Source organism: Chiloscyllium plagiosum, chromosome 20, assembly GCF_004010195.1.
Source record: "Chiloscyllium plagiosum isolate BGI_BamShark_2017 chromosome 20, ASM401019v2, whole genome shotgun sequence".
NCBI lineage: Eukaryota > Metazoa > Chordata > Chondrichthyes > Orectolobiformes > Hemiscylliidae > Chiloscyllium > Chiloscyllium plagiosum.
This window is the reverse complement of record NC_057729.1, coordinates 18,872,152-18,890,819: the sequence shown is the minus strand read 5'-3', so window position 1 is coordinate 18,890,819 and position 18,668 is coordinate 18,872,152. Positions and strand designations below refer to the sequence as shown.

At 41.0% G+C, this 18,668-nt stretch overlaps 1 protein-coding gene across 1 annotated transcript in view; it reads right to left on the bottom strand.

Moving 5' to 3' along the window:
- LOC122560050 (probable phospholipid-transporting ATPase IIA) overlaps nucleotides 1-18,668 on the bottom strand; it is a 179,465-nt gene that overhangs the window by 68,974 nt on the left and 91,823 nt on the right. The window contains exon 14 of the mRNA XM_043710245.1: nucleotides 17,240-17,452. Coding sequence (XP_043566180.1) covers nucleotides 17,240-17,452 — 213 coding nt within the window. The remainder of the gene's footprint in view (nucleotides 1-17,239; nucleotides 17,453-18,668) is intronic.

The window sequence follows — 18,668 nt, the reverse complement described above, 5'->3', positions numbered from 1 at the left end:
ATAATCCTACTCTATGGTTTATATATCAAACTGTCTCTTAAGTGAACATTTCATCCTCGAGGAACCATTCTGAAGCTGTGTCAGTTCCCAATGGCTTGCTTCCTTTCTTTTCTTTTTCCAAACAAGTAACTCCCTATGCCATAACTGACTTTCACGGTGAAGATCACACTGGAGACTCCTTCCCTCTCGCCTCAGCTTCTCTTACAGTCCGTTTCGTATTCTGCTGAGCACACGCAAGCTCCCACGAGTATTTGGCACTGTGACCAAGTGTGAGCAATTTCTTCACTTCATTTCCCGGACCAGCTTCTTCTAATCCTGTTCTGTGCCTCTCCATTGACTGCAGACCCACCTGGGAACTGTGTCACCTGAAGGTACAATGGCTTTCCGAGGACTTTCTCTCTCAAAGCCAATCTCCATGCCAAAATGAATCAAATGGGCCTTGTGTCTATGTAAAATTGCTAATTAGCTATCTTCTAGATCAATAACTCTATTCCATCTTGGAATTAAACAGTGTAATATGTAACACTTTATATAACACTCCATGAATTACAGAGTAATAGTCTCCCCACAGTCTTCCCAACTGCTCCTGCTATTTGTCTACAGGCATGAATATGTAGCACCTTCTTCCTTGTAAAACAGCCTATGACCATCCCAACCCCCAACCCCCCCCCCAACCATTCACAAAACATAACACTGTACTTGCAACAATTCAAAGTGATATACACAGAGAGAGATAATCACAATAATGTTTTGATTATTGACAGGACTACATTCAACATTCAGCTGTGGCACGGCAAAAAGTTCAGAATCAGTTATGAGCAACAATTCAAAGTGATATACACAGAGAGAGATAATCACAATAATGTTTTGACATGTACTGATTATTGACAGGACTACATTCAACATTCAGCTGTGGCACGGCAAAAAGTTCAGAATCAGTTATGAGGAGGCAGAGACAATGAAATTCTCCAAACCATCCATCTAATTTCAAGAATCAGAAATAGACTAATAAAATAAAACTCTCTGCCATACACCTTCTGAATAATGGGACAGGAATTTGAGGCTGGCATTTGGGGGCTTCAGCTGACATTCATTGCCATTAAGGTTAATCATCACTTAATTCACTCTGACAGCATTTCGATGTACTAATTATTCTGTCAGATTTTACACATTTTTCTTCTGCTGAAAACTGGGAGGTTAAATGTCACCACCTAATGTCATGCTCAGAATCAGCAAGATCGATTGGTTTATCTGTTCTAGTTACCTTACTGATCGTGAGGAGAAGTTTGCATTACTGATTGACAATTATTGTAGTTTGTTCTACTGAGTTACTTAAAGTAACTACTGCTGGTGGGCCAGCAGGATAAGGCCGTATTTTAGCACTCCAGTCATTTATTCTCAGGGAGGAGGAGGAAAGGAGCGAAGGAATGGAGAGACGATGATTTTCCACAGGGAATATCCCACTTGTCAGCAAAGACGTGTTTGGGGAGCAGATATTGATGATGGCACTGTTTATGATTCTATCAGTCAGTTAACTGATGAGTTAATGGAGGCTGATAAGGCTGTGAACAGTCAAGTTAAATGTTTCCTGTTCTTTGTAGTTGGGTATACTTGGTCTTCCTTCACATTTTCCAACGATTGAGTCACTTCAGGAAAGGGGCGGAGTTCAGGGGGGGGGGGGGGGAAGATGACAGTTCTGAAGAATTGGTCTTCAATTACTCATCCAGTGCTTTTTCAAGCAAACTGATGGGGAAAGCACAATGCCTTAAACACTTCAAATACAGGGAGGAACAGAAGAACACGATTAGGTTGTCTGTTCCCCAACAAAGATGGAATGTTGAAGCATCAGACTTGTCAATAACTACAGGTTTGAAATTTTAAAAACTCACTGTTACTTTCCAAATGAGGGTTAAGGTTAAAAAGTTTTAATTAGTAGTGACAATCAGGGTGAAGTTAACATCTGACCTCAATGCCCCAGATTAAAAGGACAGGAGAATCAACTAAGATTTGCTCCCTACCTTGTGTGTATGGATGTTACATCAGCAACATCCAGTCGAGCTAGAAATATTCTACCCACAACACGTCTGCCACATTCTCCAACTTCAACAGCAGGTCCACTGAACAAACGCTAGCGCACTGTTCGACATCGACTGTAAAAGCACTCAGGCACAACTCCTGCAAGAACCAACTGGAATGACCAGACATAGTCAGGATGGCTGAAAACATTTCTTCTGCTAAGTTTTGTTTTCTCAATTGTTAGGAGGAGAACAAAGAAAATAATTAAAGAATTCTCAAACTCTCCTTGAAAAATGGCAGCACTGACATTAGTGACTTGGAGGAGCTTCCTACCTACTGACCAAAATGAACTACCTGTTCATCAAGCTGCATCATGCTTCAAATCCAACTACCTTAATGATTAGATTAATTACTTACAGTATGGAAACAGGCCCTTCGGCCCAACAAGTCCACACCGACCCTCCGAAGAGCAACCCACCCAGACCCATTCCCCTACATTTATCCCTTCATCTAACACTACGGGCAATTTATCATGGTCAATTCACCTAACCTGCATATCTTTGGACTGTGGGAGGAAACCGAAGCACCCAGGAGGAAACCCACACAGACATGGGGAGAATGTGCAAACTCCACACAGACAGTAGCCTGAGGCGGGAATTGAACCCGGGTCCCTGGCGCTGTGAGGCAGCAGTGCTAACCACTGTACCACCGTGATGAGGAAACGTTCTGGCAGAGACAATGGGGCAACGTATTGACACAGAAATAGTAATCCAGAGAACCAGGTAATGCTTTGAGGAGCCAAGTTTTAATCCTACCAGTGAAGATGGTGGATTTTTAATTCTAAAGAATTCGGGAATGAAAAGTTCAAATGATGGTCATTATCAATGGTCATTAAATATGCACCGGTCTTTTAGGAGAGACAATCTTACCTTGTCTGGGCATGTGATTCCAGACACACAAAATGTGTGTGTGTGTTAACTGCCTTTGAAATGGCCCGAGCAAGTCACCCAGTTATATCAAACCAGCATAAGATCTTAAAAGAAATCAAACTGACTGGACTAACTGGTACTGGAAATGACAATGGCTAACTCAGCCCTGTTCACCTTGCAAAGTTCTCCTTACTAACATCTACAGGCTAGCACCAACATTCACAGAGCAGTTTAACAGACCAAACAGGCTGACATAGATACACTCACAAAATCATACTTATCAGACCATGTCTCAGACACCAGCATCACTATCCCTGTACATGTCCTGTCCAGAAGTGATGGCACTATGGAACATAGTTGGGTGAGAGTTGCCCGGAGAGTCCTCAAAATTGAAGAAGCCTCATGGTATGAGATTAAACATGGACAAGGCATCTCTTGCTAATTACCCCTACCGGTCATCTGATAAATCTGTACTCTTCCACATCAAATAGAACTTGGAGGAATCACTGAAAAAGAGTGCAAAATGCTTCTGGGTGGGAGACTTCAATGTCCATTACCAAGAGTGCCTCAGCAGCAACACTACGAACTGAGCTGGTCATGTCCTAAAGGATATAGCTGCTAGACTGGCTCTGTGGCAGGTGGGTAGAGAACAAGAGGGTAAGACATACTTGACCTCATCCTCACCAATTGGTCTGAGACTGATGCAGCTGCCCACAATATTAGTAGGAGCAGCCACTGCCACAATCCATGTGGAGATAAATTCCTCAGTTCATACTGAGGATGCACTCCATCATGCTGTATGGCAATACTATTGTGCTAAACAGGATGGATTTCAAACAGATCTCGTAACTTAAGATTGAAAGTTCATGATTCTGTGGGCCGTCAGCCGTGGCTTTGGTGGAAGAGGGATGTTTCATGCAGCTGCTGTGGTTGCAATAGCGGTTACTCATTGCCATTGTGGCCACGTCAGATATTAGTCTACTTTGACATGTTCGGTGGCACGGCCCAGGATTTCATTGTTTCAGGTTAGCGGCAGTTCGGCGATGGGGTGGTTTTGGCCCAGCATCCCTTCAGGCAGCTCCTACTATGTCTTCTGGCCTGGAATCGGTGAGGCTTGTGGATTCTGTGGAATCTTGCGGCCTGAGATTCCAGTGAGTGGCTTGGATGGATTGCTTTGGCAGCGACTTTCGGCGTTGTATTATGGTGGAGGTCGTCTTCTTCAGCGGCGGATTTCTGCATTAGTACTATCTAGAACCCAGGAGCCGTGAATTGAAAGAAGATGGACTTTGTCTTAATTTTAAAATGTTTTGCTTATCTATGCCTTCTGTTATTAAGATAGGTGCCATAGTATGGTTGAAAAATGTGGTGCTGGATAAACACAGCAGGCCAGGCAACATCCGAGGGGCAGATGAATTTCCACACACATCATTTACTGTATCTGTTGCACCCGATGTGATCTCCTCTACATTGGGGAGACAGGCCGCCTACTTGCGGAACGTTTCAGAGAACACCTCTGGGACACCTGCACCAACCAACCCAACCGCCCTGTGGCTGAACACTTTAACTCCCCCTTCCACTCCGCCAAGGACATGACCCTGACCCCATCGCCTGACCCTATCACCCTCACCCTCACTCTCATCTCCTTCCACCTATCGTATTCCCAGCGCTCCTCCCCCAAATTCCCTCTCCCCTACCCTTTATCTCAGCCTGCTTGGCACACCAGCCTCATTCCTGAAGAAGGGCTTATGCCCGAAAAGTTGATTCTCCTGCTCCTCGGATGCTGCCTGGCCTGCTGGAAAATGTGTTTTTCCAGCAACACATTTTTCAACTCTGGTCTCCAGCATCTGCAGTCCTCACTTTCACCATAATATGGTGACTTAAACACATTTCACTGTATTTTTTGTTAAAAAAACACAAATGACAATAAATAACTATTCTATTCTAACTGTGCTCAAATACAATCTGTAAACTTCGGCCTGGCACTCTATCACTCCCAAGCCATAGGATCAACCCTGGTTCAGTGGAGGGTGCAGGAGGGCATGCCAGGAGCAGCACCAGGCAAATCTAAAATTGAGGTGTCAAACTGATGAGGCTACAATACTGGTTACTTGCATAACAAACAGCATAAGCAGTGGGCAACAGACAAGCAATTCCACTATCAGTAGATCAGATCTAAGCTCTGAAGTTATAGCATACCCAGTCATGAATTGTGGTGGACAATTAAATAACTCACTGGGGTAAGATGAACTTAGGGCATGGTTAGGAATATGGGACTGGGATATCATAGAAATTACAGAAATGTGGCTCAGGGATGGGCAGGACTGGCAGCTTAATGTTCCAGGATATAAATACTATAGGAAGGATAGAAAGGGAGGCAAGAGATGAGGGGGTGTGGTGCTTTTGATAATGCTTTTGCATTACGGCTGTATTAGGGAGGATATTCCTGGAAATACATCCAGGGAAGTTATTTGGGTGGAACTGAGAAATAAGAAAGGGATGATCACCTTATTGGGATTGTATTATAGACCCCCAATAGTCAGAGGGAAACTGAGAAGCAAACTTGTTAAAGAGATTTCAGTTATCTGTAAGAATAATAGGGTGGTTATGGTAGGGGATTTTAACTTTCCGACCATAGACTTGGACTGTCGTAGTGTTAAGGTTTTGATGGACAGGAATTTGTTAAGTGCATACGAGAAAATGTTTGATTCAGTATGTGGATATACCTACTAGAGAAGGTGCAAAACTTGACCTCCTCTTGGGAAATAGGGCCGGGCAGGTAACTGAGGTGTCAGTGAGGGAGCACATTAGGGCCAGCGACCACAATTTTATTAGCTTTAAAATAGTGATGGAAAAGGATAGACCAGATCTAAAAGTTGAAGTTCTAATTTGGAGGAAGGCTAATTTTGATTGTATTAGGCAAGAACTTTCAAAAGCTGATTGGGGGCAAATATTTATAGGTAAAGGGATGGCTGGAAAATGAGATGCCTTCAAAAATGAGGTATCAAGAGTCCAGAGACAGTACATTCCTGTTAGGGTGAAAGGAAAGGCTGTTAGGTACAGGGAAAGCTGGATGACTACAGAAACTGAGGTTTGGTTAAGAAAAAGAAGGAAGCATATGTCAGGTAGAGACAGGATAGATCAAATGAATCATCAATAGAGTATAAAGGCAATGGGAGCATACTTAAGAGGGAAAGCAGGAGGACAGAAAGGGGACATGAGATAGCAAACAGAATTAAGTAGAATCCAAAGGGACTTTATAAATTCATTAAGGACAAGAGGGTAGCTCGGGAGAGAATAGGACCCTTCAAAGACCAGCAAGGCAGCTCATGCAGGAGATGGGATAGATACTAAATGAGTATTTTGCATCAATATTTACTGCGGAGAAGGACATGGAAAATATAGAATCTGGGGAAATAGATGGTGACATCTTGAAAAATTTCCATATTACAGAAGAGGTGGCACTGGATGTCTTGAAATACATAAAAGTCAATAAATCCCCAGGACCTAGAACTCGGTGGGAAGCTAGGGAAGTGATTGCTGGGCCATTTGCTGAGATATTTATATCATCAATAGTAAGGTGAGCTGCTGGAAGACTGGAGGTTGGCTATTATGATTTAAGAAAGGTTCTAAGGAAAAGTCAGATTAACAAGCCTGACATCGGTGGCAGGTAAGTTGTTGGAGGGAATCTTGAGGGACAGGTTATCATGTATTTGGAAAGGCAAGGATTGATTAGGGAAAGTCAACATGGCTTTGTGCATGGGAAATCGTGTCTCACAAACTTGATTGAGTTCTTTGAAGTAGTAATTCAGATAAATGCGAGGTGCTGTGGAATATTGTGTGCAATTCTGGTCTCCTTCCTATCGGAAAAATGTTGTGAAACTTGAAAGGGTTCAGAAAAGATTTACAAGGATGTTGCCAGGGTTAGAGGATCGGAGTTACAGGGAGAGGCTGATCAGACTGGGGCTGTTTTTCTTGGCGTGTTGGAGGCTGAGAGCTGACCTTATAGAGGTTGATAAAATCATGAGGGGGCATGGATAGGATAATAGAGATCTTTTCAGTGGGATGGGAGAGTCCAGAACTAGAGGGCGCAGATTTAGGGTGACAGGGGAAAGATATGAGAGAGACCAAAGAGGCTACTTCAGTAACAAGGGTCTGAAGATTCTCTGGCCAATAGCAAGCTAGTCCCTACATATTGTTTTTTTTTTAAACATTCCCTTTAAAAAAAATACCCAACAATAGTGGATATACAAGCTAGTCTCACTTCTAGTGGAGTGTGCAAGTGGAACTGAGTGGGCTAAGGTTCCGATGTGCACCAGCCTGGTTTTCGGCATTAGCATGCTAATAAAGTCACAGCCAAAGAACTACCCCCTAGAAACTCCTGTGTTACAGGTAAAGGGCACATTCTCTGTATCTGAGTGCAGCTAGCTAACAAGCCAGACACCAGAAAACAAGACAACAAAAGGACCACCTCTCCCCCCAAATGCTGGAATTCATCCACAGTCGAAAAGAATCAAAACAACAAAATCTCAACTAACCTGCACAACTAAAATTTTGAAATTAGCTTTTCAAACACCAATGTTAATACTACTGATAACACCCATTGCAATGGTCACAATGCTCAATTATCCACTCTGCAAATAATTCAGAAAGTGATCTTTTATTATACATTCATCTTTACTGACCCACTTCTTACTCCCACCACCCAGCCAGTTAGCTCCTTCCCCCTGCAGCACTCACTCAGATCCCCTTTACCTGGCTAACCCACTACCTGCTAACACCCTCCTGAGCCTGTTCACTGACCCAATCAGAAGGCTCTGTCCTGAGGGGAATGACGGTCTCCCAGAATAGAGTTTCTAAATTTCTACTGTGTTGTGTTACAATTTCTTTTTATGGAAGTTGATGTTGATTTAAAAAAATACAGTCATGGTCTAAAGAAAATGTCAAGATAAGAGGTACATCCAAGTTTGCAAACATTATTGCACTAATTACGAGCTGTATCCCATCCCAGGTCTGCTTGAAACTCCCATACCTTACAATTAGGGACACTAAATAAGCCATTAAGAGAGGCTGTGCTACATGAAAATGAGCTGGTTTATTTTGATAGGAAGCAAAAACAGGCCAGTCAGCGAGACTCACTGGATAAAACACTTAAACAAGGGAACATATGACCCACAGGCCCTGTGAAATCAACTTTCACTGCATCTATCAGATTTTTATATTTATTTCTTTTGTAATAATTTGTTGAAAATATTTTCTTCAATGAGAAGAAAATTTTATTTTGGGTATTTAACACTATTCCAAATGACGACTGTGACCCTAAGAATGTACCAAGATTTGTAAGTCTCCATGAGGACTCCACACTGCAAGTCAGCATTTGAAAGCAACCATGACATTGAAGCTGGAGTAAGAGCACCCAGGATTTTCCCAGAACCGCAGTTTTCCTCAGTGGCATCTACTTAGTCTGTCTGGCCTTGGAGATTTGGTACGGTCTCTAAAATCAAACAGCTGTCTGCTCTTCCACTTCAGTCTCCCGTTTCCTCGCTTGCAGAGACAGTTCAAATGGAACCTATTGCAGAAGGCAGCAGTTGTTAGTTAAGGCTTGGATCTGCAACTCAGTTTATGCTACTGGTTTCTGTTTCTGTCACATGTTGCAGGAAGACATGCTTGAAATGGTGGAAAGATTGTAAACAGTTAACCAACAGACCTACATATTGCCAACTGAGTGAATCACTTTTTAATAGAAATGTTAAATTGCCAAAACAATAAATAAAACTCATTGCACCAAATGACTGAATGCATGGCAACATGACCTGCATAAAGATACCTGCAGCACTATCCACTTTGCAGGAGAAACAGAGAAGAGACTGATGTGGGTAAAAGAAAGGTGGGGTTTAGAACGGCAGAAGATATTCAAAAAGATATTCTATTATAATCTCAGTTCCAATGATCAATCATATCATAAAATTCACACAAACACTCCATTTAAACATTTTTAGAACTTGAGAAGATTAAAAGGTGTATTTAACTTAGCCTCTTTTCAAAAGTCCCCACATCAGCCATTAGCATTCAGATGGTGGAATAGGCATCACTACTGAAACTCCTAAAGCTCCCTTTACTCGAAAGAACAAACTGGGTCCAGTTACAGGTCATGGTGACTTTTGTTAATAAATAACATTAGTCTACTTTGCTTAAATCTTTGACCCTTAGCCTACAACCTGACAGTTTCCAACTCCAAGGTACAACAATATCATGTCAAGTCAACAAAAGCAGTAGTGAATGGGTGTGCTGACAGATTCAGTTGCTTGCTGGAAGTGTGACTTTAGAACAATAAATTTCCAGATACTGTCAGGCAGTTTGTCATTCAATGAGCCACCTCAATAACACCACTTAGATGGAACTTCTGCCTGACCTTTCATATAACTGAACAAAAAGACTTGTAATTACTAATTCTGAAAAATAAAGTTTATGGAAGAAAGCAAGGTAGTTGTGGTAATCTCCAAGGACCAGAGTGATAAAATAACAGGAATCTGTTTGCATATCCTAAACAACTGAAGCTCTTTGAAGCACTAGCATGTAGGTCAGATTTTATAGCAAAGGTTGGCAAATGTTTATGATGAGAGAGGAAGGAAAAAATAAACTTAAATTTTCCAAAGAAGGATAAGTACATATGTGTGAAAACACTTTCCTTTAGAATAAGCATTGAACAATTTGGAAGACTTTGAGAGTTCTATATTTATATATCTGACCAGATAAAATCCAGTATAAAACCTGAATCAGGTATCTTTACCACTATCAAATAAAAAAATACTTGTTTGTACTGAAGGTGAAATACTTTTGCTGAACATCTTTTTTTCATCACCCAAACCTAGAGTACATAGGTGTAAAGTGAGAAGGGAAAGATGTTAAAGGGACCTCAGGGGCAACCTTTTCATGCAGAGAAAGGTGCGTGTGGAATGAGTTACCAGAGAAGGTGGTGGAGGCTGGTACAATAACAATGCTTAAAAGGCATCCAGATGGGTACATGCACAGGAAGAGTTTAGAGGGATATCGACCAAATGCTGGTAAATGGAAGTTGATTACTTTGGCAAATCTTGTTAGCATGGATGAGTTGGACCAAAAGGCCTCTGTGCTTTACATCTCTGACTCGATAAGCAATCTCATCAGATATTGGACCAGAACTTGCTGTCATAGAACATCTTGTAGTCTCTGCTAAGAGTTAGATTTACCCCTGTATTCTTTAGCTCAAAATATGCGTATGGAACCTGATTGGCCACACCAACATCAGCCACCTACTGGGTTTCTGCAGTCTTTCTTATTTCAGAATTTCAGCACGTGCATTGTTTTACTTTTGAACCAATAGGTATCTCCGCTATTCTAAATTTATTGTTTGGATGATGAACAAAGAAGGGACCACAAATTAATTATTGAAGAGAGATAAAATGTTAGGATAGATTGGATCGAGAGAGACACAGTCAGGGAAAGAAGTAACTTAAAATTCATCATTTTAAAAGCTTCCTAAAGTTAATAAAATTCTTGAAGAAATGAGACTTGACACTTGTCACAAATGTTGATGCCAGAGAGTTGAATTTACAGAATAATAGAATGGTAACAGCACAGAAAAATGCTGATAGTGACCCAAGTTTTTAAACTGGGATTTAGACAAATGCTCCTGCTTTGCCCAGTTCCTTGAACTTTTAGGTGCATTGGGCTCATTTAAGATCAACTTTAGGCACATGTAGACCTGGGTTACAGGAATGGTCACTGCCCGAGCTTCTAATCAGCACCGGGCGCATCTAATGTTTCATTAGAAAACAGGACCAGGCTAAACAGGGTCATTGGAGAGCTGAGGACTGTCAATCCCTATCCTTTTGTAAGTTGTTCTGGGCCCAAGTAAGGGTCCACACTCAGTGATACAAGCCATGGCCAATAATGGAAACAGCAAATCTTTGGCTGTGAAGCTGCTTATAGGCGAAGAATCCTTTGGGAAGATGATTGTGTTTTGTTTAAGCACACAAGAAGAAATCATCAAGAACAAAGGATAAGTGTCAGCCTCAGGAAATTTCATAGAGTTTCCCACCATGCCCCATTGCAACATTTCTCATGTGAACAGAAAAGACTACATTTGGAATTATCCAATAGCTCCCACTGCATGCATCCTTTGGAATTGTGCATTCAGAGGTGAAAGTGTTCACTGCCGCCAGGGCTTTCCAGTATAGATATTCTGGGCATCATATTTAAGCCCCAACCGTGCACCAATATAACGCTGTGAGCCAAATGTGTTGCAATATGACATTTTGGAAAGAGATAGCAGAGAAAGGCAAGTTGGCATTCCACTTAGCCATCAGAGACCTGAAGGCCCTGCTGGATGAAGTTGTACAGAGGACAACCATCCTCTTCACTGAAGAAGACCACCAGAGGGAACCCACTGCATCAAAACTTGCCGCTTTTGGGCAGCACGGTGGCTCAGTGGTTAGCACTGCTGCCTCACAGCACCAGGGTCCCAGGTTCGATTCCAGCCTTGGGCGACTGTCTGTGTGGAGTTTGCACATTCTCCCAGTGTCTGCGTGGGTTTTCTCCGGGTGCTCCGGTTTCCTCCCACAGTCCAAAGATGTGCAACTCGGATGAATTGGCCTTGCTAAATTGCCCATAGTGCTAGGTGCATAAGTCAGAAGGAAATGGGTCTGGGTGGGTTACTCTTCGGAGGGTCGGTGTGGACTGGTTGGGCCGAATGGCCTGTTTCCACACTGTAGGGAATCTAATCTAAATCTAATCTCAGTCAGAAAGAGCCACCCAGATCAGTGCAGTGTCAAAGGGGTGCTGCAATGTGCTTTGCAAGGTATAGTGCCAACAACCTGTCTCGACTATCCCATTCTTATTCTAACTCTGGCACTGCACCACTAAGCCTGCCTGTCCTCTCCACTTCTACTCACTCAGATCATCTCACCACCCGTCCTGCTCCTCTTCTTCCAGACAGTTTTATCTCACTCAATCCTTCCAGTCATCTTGTAGCAGGAGAAACAAGAGTCTCAGAATAGTTTGGAAATGGCAAGGACAGGCTGACATTTGTCTCCACCTGCCATAACTTACATACAGTTTTTAGATCAAAGTGGTGCTGGAAAAGCACAGCAGGTCAGGCAGCATCCGAGGAGCAGGAAAATCGACTTACAGACATATGAGAAGAATTTCACATTAGGAGAGGTTTAAGTCCGCTCAATTGGAGAGACCGACATCTTCATGTCCAGGCAACCAAGTAAATAGTGATATGCTGAACTTCATCCCCATCACCAATGCTGGCAACCCCCATGGACGCAGGATACAAGCAATCCTGAACCATGCTAGAAGCACATAAAAGCTGTTGTCTTACTAAACTATTCGACTGCTCTCTCAATAGAGAGAGGGTGACTGGCAGCAAGGGTATGAGGGTCACCATATCTCTGGCAAGGGGAGCGTTGGAGGAGAAGAAATCTTTTGCAGTAACCTCAGCTGGTACGGGAATTGAATCCAAGCTGTTGGTGTGATTCTGCATCACAAACCAGCCATCCAGCCAACTAAAGCATAAGATAATTGGGAATGACAGAGGCCCAGAAAACACCATCACCTCTAGCCATTAGTTACCTGATCAGAATTTCAAGTTCGGAATCGATGTCAGTATCTGGGAAAATCACTGCACAGAAATGAGGTGGAATTTGCATCTTGTCATTGAAACCTTTAGGGGGACAATGATAGTTTCCTCAAATGTTGAGAATTAAATTGTTCCTACCACATTCTCCCAAATTTCTCATTATTTCACATGCCAGTGAGGGCTGGGCTGATGATAAACGTGAATGGAATCAACTTTGGCTGTGATGCTCCCAATGATAAAATCATCTGCTTTTACTCAATCCCATTATTCATATGTATGGAATGATTAACTGAGCAAAATACAGGAGGGTGACAATTACCTAGGAAATAAGCCAACACCTTCAGAGGAGATAGGGAAAGGAGCAGAGAATAGTCGTGAGAAATGATTATTTAAGTCATATTTTTGAAACATTTCTAACAAAAATGGGTCTATTCAGTCGTCCATTCACTTCAGACTTCCTGAAATAAACAGCGCCAGAGAATAAGTTGTAACTTGTGCTATTGACTTATGGGTCACTACTTAAACACAAAGAACATCCTCACTGGAAGGAGGAGAAGCAGTTGGGGAAATATTATTCAAGACTGTCCCCCCAAACAGGACCCAATGAGTAGCTTCCGAACATCACCGTAGAAACCAGGTAGATGGTTGTCAATTACACTCACACTAGTGTAACAGTTATGTACATGACAATGCTATCAAAAAAATATTAAAGGAGAGCAGAAAATACCTTGTGTGTGAGAAACTATTGAATTGAACAGATACTTTTAAACATGCCTTGGATATCCACATTCAGTTAACTGCTTTAATAAAGCAGCTGTAATAAAGGGGGCACAAATAATGACTATCAAACAAATCACATTCTTGTACAATCCTTTTTAATGTCCTTGATAGCAGTTTTCCTTTAATACAGAAAATGGCCACCTTCTCCAATAAATTATCGTAAAGATCAAACCCAGTCTCTCACCTTTGACCCAGCGGTGCCGAAGATTTGAAAGGGCACCTAACACTCAATGAACTTTTACAATCCAGTTCCTGACCTTTGCACTCCTCAGACCACTAACACAACTCCTTCCTGTCTTGTCATCCATCACTGAAATCAGAGCATTGAAGCTCTCTTGCTAAATGCAAGCTGGCGTCAAGCAGGAATGGCACTATTATGATTTCACTGTAATTTAGTTGGAACACTAAGGAGATATCATATTCCTGACCTGTCACTGCTAGATGGCTTAGCAGAAGGAAAAAAAAAGCAGTTTGGTATTCATCACCACTTGTCCGTCCTAGAATGTGAACAACAAGCTCTTCTGGGTGTTCCTGAATTGACAAATACTTTTCCTGTACTGATTTATATCCAACTTTAAAGAGAAGGCTCAGTGCATTGAGAAATCTTCTGTTTTTTTACTACCAATCACATAATATTTGTATCTGGTACTTTACTGACAGTACATTAAAACAAAAAATAAATACTGAAGATACTGATGTGTAAGTTGACCTTTAAAGCCTCAAAGATTCTCTCCAAAAACAGGAATCAATTTATACATTACATATAAACGTGAACCGCCAGCCTGGGTGTGGGTGGTCACTATATTTGTCATTTGCCACATGTCTGCTCTGTGTGGCCACGTCTTAGAATGCATTGCAAAGACGTGTGCAAGTCTATCGCCTGATTGATCCCTTGCATCCAGTTATATGGTACTGGTGAGTAAAACATCCGTTTAGGTAGGGGTGAAAAGTTGAGGTTGACTACAAATGCAAGTATAGCTATGTCATGGTTGAATATGAACAAGTTATACTCAATTACAGATAATATATAAGTTTTGGGACCAAAAAACTGAAAAGATACAGACTGGGTTAACTTGTATGTTGTGGTCTACGATACAGAATTGCATCTACAAACATTCAAATGTCCAAGGGTACTTTTACCTCTCTCAAAGTATGACCTTGTCACCAACTTCCCTCTGGCTTCAGAGTTGATTTAATTTACACAGAATAAAAGCAAGGAGGAAGAAGAAGTCACAGCTGCCCTCTGAGCTGAAAGGCCCTATATTAAAGTAATCCCTTTGGACAAGCAGTGCTAAACCAGCAAGTGCATTCTGAATCATCGGAATAGATCAGATGCTGAGGCAGGTTCTTCTCACCATCGCAGACATTACAGGGCATTAGATGACTCATTTCCACATGACTTTTTAAATATTCAAATCAAATCAAATGATTCCCTTCCTTCTAACTACAAAGAACTTTGTCTTATATATTTTAATAATATTTCCATGAAATTATACATTCTTACAGCTAGTTTTAATGTTCGGAGTTAGAAGGAAGAACGCATCCTATGTTGATGCCCAGAGTTTGTTCAGTGAACATCAGAGTCTGAGAAACCAGAAAGGTAACACTGGTGTCATGTGATATACCTATCTTAGCACAAAAGAGTTATTTCCATAACCAGCTAGAAGTAAACTGTAAAACTGCCAGGAAATGCTCAGATGAGTTGGTGAGAAGACTCTGAGTCTCAGTTGTACAAGCACAATATAAAATCACATGCATCTCACCTGAACGAAGCAACTGGCTTCATCTGATGAAGGAGCGTCGCTCCGAAAGCTAGTCTGCTTCCAATTAAACCTGTTGGACTATAACCTGGTGTTGTGTGATTTTTAACTTAATAAAATATATAAGTGGCTTGCTTCTACACTGCAGGGATTTTATGCATAATGATGGTCCTTCATTTTCAATGACTGCTTCTATCCCTCAAATATTCCCTTTACATTTCTTCTGTCCTTCCTAGGACTTAACAAGCAAACTGTTGATAATCAGGCAAACAACTAATATTAATGCTGGCCACAGGAAAACATTGCTACAATCATGAAAATGATGTTTGAGATTCAGTTTTCTGTTTGTTAAATTTCCAACTTCCTAATTTGGGCACACAATGATTGGTGCACCAGTTTTCAGCATCTGAAAACTAATTAAACAAGATATTACTGAATAACATTATGATTCTGAAAGGTTTAATTTTGGAGACCATATTAAGCTTTACCCAATCTGACATTGTCATGTAGTCTTAGGGAGGGAAGAGAGGAAACTGGCTCTTGATCCTGATGGAGACTAAAGCATTATCATCACCTCCTGATCAATTAGTTACACATAATAAAAGCTATGTAACTTTTCCTATTGATATCTTATCAAGATTCCATTTATTGCAAGTTAGTAGTAGTAAATTTCTTCCCAGTGTTCTGTCTGCAAATTGGGCACTATTTTTCAAAATCATTTTTGTATGTACCCCAAGTGCAACAAATTATTATTTGAAGCATATGCATTAAAAATAAGATCACCATGGAATCTTAAGCCCACAACACATTATGTTTGTTATTTCTCTCTTGTATACTATCAACAAAATGCATAATGAGCTGAATTTTAGTACCACTGATTACGAATAGGAGTTATATAGAGTTTCTACAGCTTTTATTTCTTGGGTAGCAACACAGTTTGGTTTACTCATAACATTCAGCTACCACAGGAAGTGGTGAAGACTAGTACAATTGCAACATTTAAGAGGCATTTGGATGGGTATATGAATAGGAAGGGTTTGGAGGGATATGGGCCGCGTGGTGGCAGGTGGGACTGGATTGAGTTGGGATATCTGGTCGGCATGGACAAGTTGGACCGAAAAGTCTGTTGCCATGCTGTACATCTCGATGACTCTATTAAAGCTGAAATTGTAAATTTTACGAAGACTTTTCATAAAATAACATTTGTACTGCATGCATTCTAAAACCAAATAAGTAGCCAACTATGAAGTGCATTTAATTAAAAACCATAGTATCATTAAGGACAGTAACGGATAGAATTGTTACTTAAATGGAATCAAGATTTAGCTCTAGCTTTGGAAAAACAAATTCTCATTTAAAATATGCAAATTACATTATAGTACTGAAATCCCAACATAAATCTTTAATTCAAACAAAATGCTTGGACAGTTACAACAATCTACCAGAGTTCAAAATTATCATTTTTCAAAGCAATTTTAATGCCAAAAGAATCGTTAGACAGATGTGAATTATAAATTCATCGCACGACATGGAATATTTGCCTGAAACTGGACAAGTGCAACTTCAGCATAAAGTAATCAGATATCTGTCCTGAGAAGGAAATCCATTGTGAAATCTCAGCAGCTAGTCATGGCTCATACTGTCCCCATTAAGGAGCAACCCCTCAACACTGTCAAATATGCCACAATCTCAACTTCTGACACCAGCAACACAAGTTATTCCATTTATCAACAGACTTATCACTATTCTTATCAAAAAAAGTGAGCACTGCAATCTTGAACAAACCTGGAGGAGGAAAAAAGCAGCAGCAACTTGAAACGGCTCTCAGACACCATAATGCAATCAGGTTCAGATTGTCAGTGTCCCTGATGAAAAGAAATTAAAAAGCAGCATCTAGAAATGCATCCCATGGAGAATGTGAAACATGTATCTATTCAGGCCTACAGGGTTGTGGCCTTCCATTTTATACCATTTAGCGATTAACAAAAATCACGCAAAGCATCAGTTTCAGAAGTAACAAGCTGAGCCTCTGAACATATGAAGAATATTACTAATGAAAAATGAATGCAAAGCATAACTCTTAGCAAATGGACTTTGATATCATGCACATTAATAAATGAGAAGGGACTAACCTCATCTGGACTGGCTGCTTGGTAAATCCGACATGCGTCCTCATAGTTTTGCTCAGCTTCAGCTTGATCAGTTGAGTCAGGCCCATGAGACTCGTAGACGGGTGTAACGTTATGGCACAATGCGATCGCTTTCACTGCTTCATGGACACGGACACTGACAGTTTTACGTATCTTAGGAGCTGTTGAAGGGGGCTTATCTTGTGAAACCACTGGCTAGAAAAGAAAATAATCCCAGTTGAATTTGATATATGCTTTGAATTCACCATTGTTGAGATGGGGCAAAGAATAATGAAAACACACTGCAAGAGCTTTGCTATTTGAAAATAGCAAAAAGCTATCATCTACAAGTTAGATTGATCCGGATTTGCAATTTGTCCCGAGATTACATTAACCATTATTATACTAATCATAAAAAAAACAAGTGAGCACCTTTACATTTGTTATTCTGCCTGATTTATCTGTACTCTGACTCTCTTAATCTGCATAATGAAATATAACTGCACAAAAGGTCTCTTGTTATCAAAACACAGAACTACCGACTACAAAAGTGTTTTCTAAATAACAAAGCACAATCCAAGCAAGGGATTTATTTAATGGAGAATAGAAACGTCACTGTAGCTTAACGAAGCAAATAATTAAAGAAAACATGTTGGCAGAAATTCGGTGGTGAAAAAATACACTAGTAAAGTTGGCTATGTGTCTAATTTTTAGCCAATTTTTCAAGTGACATCAAATTTGTTTTTGTAAGCAATATCTAGTGGGTATAATGACAACTTTGGTTGGGTCTTACACAGCTTTTTAATTCCAACTTTGCTAGCTATCTACAAACTTAATAAAGCATACTGGTAATCTAAAATCAAACACAACCATAACCCACATTTTACAGTAAGTATCATTCTTTAGACCAACATTAGATTGCTTTCCAGTTATATGAAGTGCATTAATGGAAATAAAACTTATCTTCAAATACTGAGCTATAAATCCTGACTTCTTTTAAAACAGGTAAAAACAATAACTGCAGATGCTGGAAACCAGATTCTGGATCAGTGGTGCTGGAAGAGCACAGCAATTCAGGCAGCATCCAACGAGCAGCGAAATCGACGTTTCGGGCGAAAGCCCTTCATCAGGAATAAAGGCAGAGAGCCTGAAGCGTGGAGAGATAAGCTAGGGGAGGGTGGGGGTGGGGAGAGAGTAGCATAGAGTACAATGGGTGAGTGGGGGAGGAGATGAAGGTGATAGGTCAGGGAGGAGAGGGTGGAGTGGATAGGTGGAAAAGGAGCTAGGCAGGTCGGACAAGTCCGGACAAGTCAAGGGGACTGGAAGTTTGAAACTAGGATGAGGTGGGGGAAGGGGAAATGAGGAAGCTGTTGAAGTCCACATTGATGCCCTGGGGTTGAAGTGTTCCGAGGCAGAAGATGAGGCGTTCTTC